Here is a 12,517-nt window from a genome sequence, read left to right as displayed (position 1 = left end):
TTGTTCAGAAATTTATAAGCATTTTACAAAATGGAACATATTTAAAATGTGGTTAGTATATATAGCATTTCTATTCAAAAGATAAATATAAAAATAACTCAGATTTATTACGAAGATGAACTTTAAATAGATTGTAAGCACAAATATAAAAAAATATCTTGTTCGAGATTTCAGAATTAAAAAAAAGAACGTTTTTTAAAGCAGTAGGTATAATTTTGCAGTTTAGAAAAAACAAGCATTGCTCATAATTATAAAATAAAGACAAAAAAACACGGGGTAGGCCCAACTCGCCGAGTACAATGGCGTCATCGGGCGCGTGTTGGCCAGGCCCAACAGCACGCTCTCGTTCGGACACTCGGATGCCTCACTCGGCTCAACGGCCGGCCGGTCCATTTTTTTTCTTATATTGATTTTAGCTTTATTTTTTCCTTTTTATTGATTTTCTACTATTATTTTTCGTTCTTTCATTTTTATTTTATTTTATTCCCTATATTTCATGTCTATTTTATTTTCTTTCGTTTCATTCCTTTGATTTTTTTGCTTCACTTTGAAAAAATTCAACCATTCTGAAAGACCGAAGTTTCATTCAAACATAAATTTAAATCATTGAATATTCATTCAAGATAAAAGCTAAATTTAAACATTACGATATTTTACATATTTCAGCGAACTAAACTTAAAAAAAAATCCTAAACTACTCCTCGTTGCTTGCTTGCCACGAGGTCGATAATGTCTACGCTGTCGTCGCCACCGCCCCCCTGCAGCTCCATCATTATCGTCGTTGCGGCTGCCGAGGTTGTCAATCGACCCCGTCGGCCTCCTCCTCCACCGCAGCTGCTACCTCCGCGGCCACCCTCGTAGCCGCCGCGGCTACCTGCGATGTCCAGAGAGCGACGAGGTACCCTAACGTGTCTTCAGGGTCATAGTCCTCTTGGAGGACGAGCTGTTCCGGCGGGAGGATCACCTTCGGCAGGGCATGCGGGGCGGGCGGCGCGGGTGCCGTTGGTGCGGATGGTCGCTGCCCGCCGAAAATGCATTGGGCACTTCCGCACCGCTGCGCTCCACTGGACATGAGGGAGGTGTCGGCTGCCGCCCTCCGAAACTGGCTGATGACGTTGTTGTAGCTCTTGCCATCCCAAAACTACTGGTGGCCGATAATGTTGCACCTGCCGCCCGGGTGGGTGCGGTGCTCCTCCGTCGTGGCGCCAGGGACCAACATCAGGTAGCCGTCCTTGTCGATCTTCTAGTTGTGGGGGAGTTGCACCCTGGCGGCACGAGGAGGCCAAACCGGTAGAGCTCCTCTGTCTTTGTCTTGCCGAGGCTCGATGACCAGGAGCTGCGGTTGTTTCCGTCGCCTCCGCTACCGGAGCTGCTGCCGCCGTCGTAGAACGCATCATCGGGAGAGGGGCTTGGAGAGCGTCGGGGTGTGGGTGGTGGGGTGAGGAAGATGGGGGCTTGTAGAGCGTCGGGTGTGGACGGCGGGGTGAGGACGACGCGGCCTTTTATAGCCCACCGGGCGACAGGGCAGGTAGGCGGACGGGCGGCCGGTGTTACTCCCGCAATAATGGCGGCGGCCTCGGGAGACGACAGGGGGCCTCGGGAACCGACGCCACCCGGGCTGACGGGGCGACACGGGCGGACGAGGTAGGTACGTGGACGGGCGGCCGGAGTGATCTTAGCTGTCATTGTGTTTAGGGGGGTTGTATCGAAGAAGAAATGATATATACTCCCTCCGTTCCTAAATACAAGTATTTTTAGAGATTCCACTATGAGCCACATACGGATGTATATAGATGTATTTTAGAGTGTAGATTCACTTATTTTATTCTGTATGTAGTTCATAGTGAAATCTCTACAAAGACTTATATTTAGGAACGGAGGGAGTAGAAAAACAAGGTGGGAAGAGGATTGAAATACAAAGCAAGCCATTGTTCGTTTGAACCAAATTTATTTATCTCTATCCCTGAGGGTAACAAACTTTTTCTAGATGTGTGTACTGGTGGATGGAGAGGCGGAATGCAGTAAAAAGAATCCCAAAGAAAGCGAACCTATAGCTATGTTCCATCTAGAAGGTGGACGTCAGAATGATCGACAATACTATAAGAGAAAGGGTAATTGGATTCTGGTTCTCTGCCCTTAACTCACGTATCACACGAGCTATATATGCGTGGATGTCAATTAGCGAGCAATATGCATGTGTAATAACTCGTCAACAGTGGTCTCCCGCACGCTCATGGAAGCAGTACTGAGACTAGCTATATACCGGACACAGGGACACTCGTGCATCATGTGCTACCTGCAGCTAGTGCGTGTGTGTGTGGAGAATGGCTCCGGACAGTGAACGTACGGGTCGACTGTCACCCACAGCAACCCGGCCAGCCTCAGTGCAAGATTCCAAAGCAAGAGACGCCAACCAGGAGGCAAGAATAAGGTCAACTCCACCACGCGACCCCAAACGTACGTCTGGATTAGTCGGATTTTGTCCCTTTGGGGCGCCGATGAATTCGCCCGTGTCCGACTTTATTCGATGGGTCGTGCATGCGCCCACCGCTTGACCGCACCCAAATCGTGTCCGGGATGGACGTGAATAAAAAAAATTTAAAAAACTAGAATGAAATAACTAAAAAAGTAAATAAACACATTAAAAAAACATAAAACGTATATAGGGGTCGGCCATAAAACGGCCCAGTTTTCACGGCCACTTAAAAGGCCCAGTTTCATAATTAACATATAAAAACAAAATAAAAAAATGCCTCCCGCGCGCTCCTGCCGCGCCCGTCGGTGCCGTGGCCGTCGCCGTCTTCACTGGCCGCCGGTGTCGTCGTCGTCGCTGACGAGGTCGACGTAGGCCGGCGGCGTCCACAGATGGGCCGGCGGTGCGTGGTAGACGGGGGCGGGCTGGACGGCCGGAGGTGCTTGCACCACCTCCTTCCGTGGCGACGCCTCCCGCTCCGGTGACCGCGGCGGAGTGGGGCACCAGTTCACGCCGACACCGGCGGCCATCTCCGGAGCAGTGCAGGACCAGCCCCACCCCTGGCCCAGCAGCTGCTGGAACGCGGCCACCGGCTCCTCCTCCTCGGGGATGGCTACCTCGCCGGCAGCAGAGCGGGCCGTCATCTTCTCCAGGCCCTCCCATTGCCGCTCATTGTGTGTGTACATGGAGTCCTCCATGACACGCGCCATGAGACGGACCTCCTCCTCGTCCGTCATGCGAGGAGGTGGTGGTGGCGATGGAGACGGCGAAGGCGGCGGCGTGGGCGTGACGCCGCGCACCCGCCTATGCCCACGCTCATGGGGAGCAGGTGCTGCGCGCTCCTGTCGTGGCCGCCGCGGCCCCGTCGAGGTGCGGGCGAAGAAGGACGCGCGCCTGGTGTCGTGCTCGTCACGAAACCAGGTGTCCCAGAGCCCGGAGTTGGGGGCGTACCTGGGGTCGTAGAAGAGGTCGTCGGGGAGGAGGCGGCGGTGGCGCTCGATCTCCTTCTCGCGCGCACGGCCGCTCGTCGGGACCGGCGGGATCGGGACCCGGTCGGCAGAGAGATACCAGTTATTGGGGAGATGGACGTCGCTCCAGGGGAGCGGTGTCCTCGTCTCCCAATAACGGAGGCACACCGACGAGCGGACGTAATGCCGGTCGCGGTCGCCGGCGGATGTGGGCGCGATGGAGAAGGCGGGCTGCACGGGGGCCCGGCGTGGTGGCGATGGCGAGCCGCGGCGGCGTCCCGGCGAGGAACCAGCCTCGCGGTCGTGCTTGCCTTTGCGGCCGGACTTCTAGAGGCCCATTGCTGCGGGCGGCCGGCCGGCGAGGTGTTGACTAGGGTTTAGGATGGGGCTGTCGGTTTCGAGGAGGCCGCGGGGTGGCGTGGGGCAGTGTGGGCGACGACCCGTCCACGCTTCCCACTTAAAGAAGGACGGCGATCGTTCGACGTGCGGATGACAGGTGGGGCTGCCCGCTCGTGTGCATTGATGTGGGCGGGTGGGGGGTAGGTGGCCGCCTGCCACGCGGTCCCGACACGGACGAGGCGCGCGTCCGTTTGGTGTCCGTCGCGACCCAAACCCGGCGCATGTTTGCGCTCGAAATGGGTCGGCCCAGATACAAAACGGACAAAATGGGTCCGGGCCGTCGCGTGCTGGGCTGCCTCCTTTGTCCGTTTTATTCCAAACGGACGAGGCCGGACACATTTTAGAGCATTTTCACTATTACCCAGTCAACTTCGAGGACTACAAGCATGCAGCACTGCTGTTACCAGGGCAAATATAATTGACAGTCAAACAGGAGACGTCTGTGTGCATCAACCGATATAGAGGCCGGGTGTGTACCCTCATATTCGGCAAAAAAGAAAATCTACGAGAGGAGTTTATATGCCCGGGACACTCTGAACTGAGAAGAATTTCCATAAAACTTGCAAGATTCTTCCTGGCCAGAGGCTGCCAAAGGCGGAAGGAAATACTTTACTCCATATGAAGATGTCTTTTTTTAGAGAAGGAGGTTAACCCCTGGCGCCTCTACATCAATCGATGCGTGCAACTATCTTTATTAATTATTTTATACATCAATCCATCTGAAAACACCACTCACACCTACAGACTCGATAATGTGGATCATCGCCGATCCATCCACATAACGTATCTTGATCAACATCCGGTGCAGCCTACCTAAAGCGCACACCACATGCACACATTTTAGGAGCCGCCATCATCATCGGACCACTGATCCATCTTCAGGAGAGACATCCGCATCATCCTTGCCAACCCGGGCATCCGTTGACGCCACCACAGCACCCAACGGCGCCACCGCCCTGCTCTCGTCCGTGCAGATACGAAGACTCTGGAAGATCTGTCGTGCGTAGCACCTGCCAACCAGGCATGACTCAGCGTAGCACCTGTCGGCCACGCATGACTTGACAGCTCCACCGAAGCTCCATGCCAGAGGAAGGCGCTCCACCTCCTGCCTTTGTCTTCCAGCGCTGCTCCACAAACCATGCTTCCAAGTGAGAAACGACACTGTAGTGCCGCCATCATCCGATCCGGAAGACCAAATCCTAGGGTTTCGCCCGAAGCAGCACGAGTGGGTCAACAACAGTTACACGACGATGCCGTCATCAATGTAACGGCGCAAACCGCCGCCATCGCCCGCCAACGGCTCGTTTTTCACCGGCAACTATGTCTCTCCGACTCGTAGCTAGGACTGCGGGCCGACCATCTCTGACGGAAGAGATGACCACCACGGCCGACTGCACCGGCCAGAACAGATCTGACTCGAGGTGCCACCAACGCTACCACCAGGCCCTCCACGCTGCCGCCGCCGATCCAAAGGCAGATGGCGTGCCACCGGCGCCGCCGACCGCAGCGTTGTCGCCGCGCCCGCGGCCCGCGCCGCCTCGCCACAGATCGGATCGGGCGCGTCTCCATACGAATCGGGACTCCGCACAACCCCAGAGACGCGGGAGAGAGGTGATGTCGTCTGCCATCGCCATCGGCCCCTGGGTTTAGACCGGCGGCGTCCCCCAGCGGCGGCGGCGAGAGGGGAAGAGGGAGTGCAGGCTGGCGGTGGCTAGGTTTTTGGGTGCCGCCCAAGTCGCCCTAGCGGGAGGCGACGCGGGGGCTTCGGCTCGCTCATGAAGATGTGTAACTGAGAGCTGCATATTTTTTTGCCAACATTCACTTGATTTGCTCTCTATCAATTAATTTTCCAACTAACCAAATTACCAAAAGAAGGTGGACTGTCCAGAATGCAATTAAAATGCACGAGGCATGATCCTTCTAGACATGAATGGTATATGTGGCCACGTGTGGTAATGGAAGGAGTCTCTAACTGATAAAACAATTATATGCACGTCAAGGATGCGGGCTCCCCGGCTGTCCTATAAATACCAGGAGAACTAACAAACTTAGATGCACCAAGCAAGACTGTCCTCAAGCACAAGTCTTAAAACATCTGTCTATTACCGATCTGTTCCACAAATTGCCTTCTATCCTACTCCATATAACATCCTTCCAGCTCATCCAAAGATGACTCTTGGTACTCTTCTTATCATGGTGACTTTGCTGGTGTATTTTGTCTTGAAGAATAAAAGAGTGCTATTGTCCCAGCAGCAACCTGGGCGACGAGGCAGGCTGCCCCCGGGGCCTGCCACGCTGCCCATCATCGGTAACATGCACCAGCTGATTCTTAACAAGCCAGCGGTATTCCGGTGGATCCATGGCCTGCTGAAGGAGATGAACACAGACATCATGTGCCTCCGTCTTGGGGCTACTCATGTCATTGTTGTGGCATGCCCACAAATAGCCTGTGAGGTACTGCGAAAAAAAGACGATGTTTTCGCCTCCCGTCCCACCACCTTCGCCTCAGGCTTGTTCAGCTTCGGGTACATGGGCTCCATCTTCTCACCACACGGAGAGCAGTGGAAGAAGATGAGGCGCGTCCTCACCGTTGAGATCCTTGCCTCGTCCATGGAGCTAAAGCTCCACCACCTCCGGGAAGAGGAGTACAGCCACCTTAATAAAACTCTTTGCAGCGACATGGCATGTCCAAGCAACATTGTCAACATCCGTCATGTAACACAACACTTCGTTGGTAACATGATAAGAAGGCTTGTGTTCGGTAAGAGATACTTCAGTGACCTACCAGCTTCATCCACTAGTGGGCCTGGACATGATGAGGTGGCACATGTTGCCGCTCTCTTCACGGCCCTCAACCATCTCTATAGCTTCTGTGTGTCCGACTACTTCCCGGCCCTCGTAGGCCTCGACCTGGATGGCCAGGAAAAGGTTTCCAAGGATGCCATGCAAACAATCAACCGGTTGCATGATCCCATTATAGAAGAGCGGATCCTCGAAAGGTCATCAAGTCTTGACAAAGGTGGTGAAAAGAAACAGGCGAGAGACATTTTGGACGTCCTGGTTCATCTTAAAGATGTAGAGGGACAACCATTGCTGTCCCTACAAGAAATTAGAGCACAAACAGCGGTTAGTATGTCGCCTTAAGCTCAAATAGAAAGTTCATTCATTGTTCTTTGAGCCATATTATACATGTATTGATCTTTTCTGTTGCGTTGTACTGATTACTTTATTTATTCTCACATTTATGGATGTTGGAAATGATGTTTGCAGCAGTCGATAACCCATCTAATGCGGTTGAGTGGGCACTTGCTGAGATGATGAACAAACCAGAGATCATGCAAAAAGCAACTGAGGAACTCGATACTGTTGTCGGTAAAGATAGACTAGTCCAAGAGTCTGACATTCCACGGCTAAACTATCTCAAATCATGCATCCGGGAGGCCTTCCGCATGCATCCATACCATGCTCTTAACGTACCCCATGTCGCCATGGCGGACACAACTATTGCTGGCTACACCATACCCAAGGATAGTCACATACTTCTAAGCCGGCTTGGACTTGGCCACAATCCCAAGATCTGGACTGAACCACTAGAGTTTAGGCCCGAGAGGCATTTGAACACCGCGAATGTACTTCTCACCGATCCAGGCCTACGTTTCATTTCATTTAGTAGTGGGAGGAGGGGTTGCCCTGGGATTTCACTTGGTACCTCTATGACAATGATGTTGTTCGCAAGGATGCTGCAGGGATTCACTTGGACAAAGCTTTCCGGCGTTAAGAGTATCAGTCTCCGAGAAGGCAATGTGGGCCTTGCACTAGCTGAACCCCTTGTTCTGCAAGCTAAACCACGGTTGGCCGCACATCTCTATATATGATCCAATTAAATAGAGTTAATATGCGCTTTCTCATTTATGTATCAATAAAGTGTATCTGGAACTAGTGTATGTTACATGTTTCTGGCACTGCGTTCAGTTCTCTTGTAATGTTATGACACTGCATGTGTGTACAAACAAAGAAGCAATCCATAATTATATCACTAATGTAATGGGTGTACTTATCATTATGTAAAACAAAACCTCTGTATTTTCCATTATGGTGTACCATGCAAATAATCCTTGGAATTGCACAAAAGTTTTATGTTTATGTTGTATACATGCCTGTCTGTACAATTGTGTGCCCAGCTTTGATCCCGTCTTACCATTATATCACTCATGCATTAATATATTATGTATTGCCAACTTGTTGTTCTATGAACTAGGATTTTTTTTCTCTATTAACTAGGGTTTCTTTTGTCATGAGAAATCTTTTCTTCTGAGATATAAAAGTTGTATCACCATGCATTTTAGTAGAAAGAAACTTATACACAATGATTAACGAGCCGCCAAGGTTCCCCGTCAGCGAAAAAGCGAAAAAAAGAAAATGCTCATCATAATCAGGTTCAAGGCCCGGTTCATTTTCCCTTTGAAACAAACAAAATTCCGAAGAACTGGACCGCGTCAGGTTTTGCTTAATAACCAAGTGAAACAGGTTGTCCACAGAGATGGCTTGGTGCTTGAAAACTATACGAGAATTCTTATTTTGGAAGTAATTTTCTGATTTTCATATGTTTAATGAATTGTATTTTGCAAGACAGTGTATTGTCAGGCTAGTGGTTATTGTTGATAATGCTACAACTAAGTTCTTGTTGTTTGGTTTGTACTCTCAGCCTTTTCATTTACTGCTGCAGGTTCTTCATTTCAATAATTTCACTTCATTTCATCAGTGCAACAACAAAGACAGAAAGAAAAATTTAGTGCTGAATTACACGGGCAAAGTTGCTATAGTAATTACACTTTTTAGCATAAACTGCAAATTAGTCTAAAGAACAAAATCGTCATTATCCACAGGCATTTATGGAATAGACTATCTACCTGTGGCATAGATCATATCATACATCGTACAAGTTGCATTCATGTAATGGATTCTGTATCAAGTATTACAAAAGGAAAAAAGATCAGTTTTAAGCAGACTATATAATAGGTGGAGATAGAGTTTCCAAGTTTATATTGTACCAATCTGCTCTTTTTTCGTTTAGTAGCATGATATTCATTGTTTTACTAACTAGGGAATTAAAAAAGTGGTTGTTCCTAAAGTATTTTCAGATTTTTCTTAATTTTCTTAGATTAGTTGTGCATTTTGGTTAATCATGATTTTTCTTTTAATCATGAATTTCACATTATAAAAATGTGATAAGTTTTAATTTTTGCTGGAAATTATAATATATTTTTTCTTTTATTGTTTTCTAAACACTTATGGCCTTTCGGTTTATGTCTGTCTCTTTCTGTTTAATCTTTTTCTCGGACAGTCAGACCTGCAAATCTGTTGTCATGCAACTTTTATCACTTGTTGACTTATTTTATGTGTTTTCAAGAATTTGGTTATTTATATATTTCATTATGCCCGATGATCTGCCATGTGTTCTGCTGATGATCTAGTCGATGGTGAATTATGAATTCCTAATCCAATTGTGCAGCCATGTTAACACCAAATACAAATAGTACATGTCTCCGGGGAAAGGGCAGGCCTGAGACTGGGACTCGCAGCCACCTTATTTAAGAAATAACTCCAACTGAGTTTTGAGCTAGCCAAGCTCGAGTTTTATTTGTTTTACAACTTCTCTTTATTACTTTCATCAACTTTAATAATATGCAGAGACAATGTTTATAAATCATATGCATATATGTATCTCAAAAGGTACTTTTGAAATATGTAATTTTGTTGATTTCAGAAATGTGCTATTATAGAAGTTTGCTGGCTGATATAGTTGATGGTGGATTTATTAATTCCGGCCTGTTTCTAGCCTGCAGATGTGGAGAATGGATAGTCATGCATTTTTGCTAGATTTAATTTCCACAATACTCTTTCGGCGTCCGATAAGAAAAGTCCTCGTGTTCGATACTAACACGGTCGCCTATGTTAAATTGCATACCATCATGCTATCCTGGAGTAGTTTTGCATAAAGGGCACCTTTATTGGCTCATAATATGGCATGTAAGAGATACAGACAATGAGTGCACACCAGGTCTCTGCATGGTTAAGATGTACGTCACGGCGATCGACGTCTCTATATCGATGACCTCCTGGTCATTGCTTTTACATGTTCCCTGGTTTAAACTAGTTTGGTCCACTGCGGCAACAAGCTTTGTTCACGATGTGTGGACGGTGGATGCATGACCAAGAAGACTTTGGTACTCTGAAGGGTTGAATGTAGTTTTCAATTTTATAAGAGTGTTCTTGTAAGGGTTTGTGCTATATAATATATGGCCGGTGGCCTTTTCCGAAAAGAAAAAGATTCACACGGCCAACACCCGGTTCCAGTAGGCATATTTATTTTTCCATATCTTTTTTTGCGAGAAAATTTCCAATTTATTTATCTTCAATCATGGAAATACAACGAACACCAGAAATAATAAAAATTATATCAGATTCATAGACCAACTAGCGACGACTACAAGCACTGAAGCGAGCCGAAGGCGCGCCGCCGTCATCGCCACTCCCTCGCCGGAGCCGGGCAAAACTTGTCGTAGTAGACAGCCGGGAAGTCGTCGTCCTAAGGTCACATAGGACCAGTGCAGCAGAACAACAACCGCCGCCGATGAAGAGTAGCGTAGATCGGAACGATCCAACCTGAAGAAACACAAACGTAGACGAACTACGACCAGATCCGAGCAAATCCACCAAGGACAGATCCGCCGAAGACACATCTCCACATGTCCACCGACGATGCTAGATACACCACCGGAACGGGGGCTAGGCGGGAAGAACCTTATTCCATCTTTAGGGAGACGCCGCCGTCTTGCCTTTCTGAGAAGGACACAAACCCTAACAAAATTCAAAGAAACATATAAAAATAGAGCCATCCCGCCGGCAAGGGCCGGGGTCCACCTCGCCACCATGGCCCTAAAGCCACCAGAGACGAGGCGGATGGTTGTATCGGTGATGTTGCTTTACCAAGAAAGCTGGACCAAACCCTAGTTTTTGAAAAATAGCGATCCCACCAAATAGAATATTATACATGTCTCCAGGTGACAGGGCAATTCCGAGACTGGGACTCACAACCAACCTTAACTTGTCCTCTACTCCCTCTGTCCCATAATATAAGAACGTTTTTGACACTACACTAGTGTCAAAAACATTCTTATATTATGGGACGGAGGGAGTAGCTGTGACATGTGATTATCACAATCACTGACACAGGGGCGGCGCTAGGGGTATTCTTGTGTCTTCATGTGAATACCCATGATTTTTACAAAACAATATTGATTTTGGCAAAACAGTGAATTTTTTTGAAAAACAACAATGATTTTGGCAAAATGAATACACATGAATATCCGGTTGCAAATTCCTGGAGCCGCCACTGCACTGACACTAGCCGGTCCTCCCCGACACGGTATGTACGAGAAGAGAAGTGAGGATGTCGGATTTCGGGTTCCGGCAGACCCTTGAGGTTCGAACACTGGGGTGCGCACGGAGATCTCTCCCCTGCCGATCTACGTCCAGTCTCCTCGCGTGATCTAAGATGGAAAACAACGAACAACACTGGGGACACAAGGATTATACTGGTTCGGGCCACCGTTGTGGTGTAATACCCTACTCCAGTGTGTGGTGTGGTGGATTGCCTCAGGGGCTGATGATGAATAGTACAAGGGAAGAACAGCCTCGCGAGAGGTGTTCTTGAGCTGGCGCGATGAACTGCTAGGGTGAGTTTCGCCGCCTCTCTCTCTCTCTCTCTGCTAGGGTCCTACCAGATCTCTCTCCCTCTGCTCTGTGGTGGCTAGCTCTATTTATAGAGGCCCTGGGCCTCTTCCCAAATAATGAGCGGGAAGGGCGCCAACACTTGGCCATTTTGAAGGGGAACATATAGTACAAGTTATCCTGACCAAAGGTGGTCTTCGGCTGCCAAAAGCACTTGTGATGACGCCGTGTTGGGCTCCACGGTGACCTCCGTCCTGTCGCTCTGCTGGTCTTGGTCTTGTTACACCAGAATGGCAACCTTTGCCTGATGCCTTGGCTTGTGCTTGCCCCCTTTGCACCAAAGGGGAAACAAGGACACCGCGTAGGCCGGCGCCCGCTTGGTCTCGATCGTCATGGCTTGCGTCACGGGTTCCTCGCGAGGTACCCCTACCTTGATCTCTCCGCCTCCTCGCGAGCCTGCCTGATGAGGCTGCCTCTGAGGAAGCTTCCTGTCGTCCGCCCCGCAAGGCTTGGCCCCTCGCGAGGGTCTTGAGCTTGCGCTGATGAAGATGGGCTGCGCTGGGCTCCCACTTGAGCCACGGCGCAGGCAGGCAAGTCTGGGGACCCCCGTTCCCAGAACGCCGACAGGATTCTATTGGCCCACAACACTCAACGACGCCATTGAGCTTGTGAAGGCTTGCGAGGTCTGCCAGTTTCACGCTAAGAAGATCCATCAGCCTGCGGGGGGTCTACAGACTATACCCCTCTCATGGCCGTTCGCAGTTTGGGGGCTCGACATTCTGGGCCCGTTTCCTCGGGCGCTAGGAGGCTATCGCTACCTTTACGTCGCCGTGGACAAATTCACCAAGTGGGCTGAGGTGGAAGCCGTCCGCACAATCCCGGCAGGCTCAGCGGTCAAATTCATCAAGGGCCTCGTGAGCCGATTTGGGGTGCCCAACCGCAT

The 12,517-nt window shown here is 49.5% G+C and overlaps 1 protein-coding gene across 1 annotated transcript; it reads left to right on the top strand.

Annotated features, from left to right (window-relative positions):
* The first annotated feature begins 6,009 nt into the window (after positions 1–6,009).
* Positions 6,010–7,715, top strand: LOC123184264 (tyrosine N-monooxygenase-like). Its single transcript, XM_044596410.1, has 2 exons — positions 6,010–6,965; positions 7,094–7,715. The coding sequence occupies exons 1-2, from the start codon at positions 6,010–6,012 to the stop codon at positions 7,713–7,715; spliced, it is 1,578 nt and encodes a 525-aa protein (XP_044452345.1).
* Positions 7,716–12,517: the final 4,802 nt, after the last annotated feature.

Source organism: Triticum aestivum, chromosome 2A (genome assembly GCF_018294505.1).
Source record: "Triticum aestivum cultivar Chinese Spring chromosome 2A, IWGSC CS RefSeq v2.1, whole genome shotgun sequence".
Classification (NCBI taxonomy): Eukaryota; Viridiplantae; Streptophyta; class Magnoliopsida; order Poales; family Poaceae; genus Triticum; species Triticum aestivum.
The sequence above is the reverse complement of the archived record's forward strand: the minus strand, read 5'-3'. Positions and strand labels throughout refer to the sequence as shown.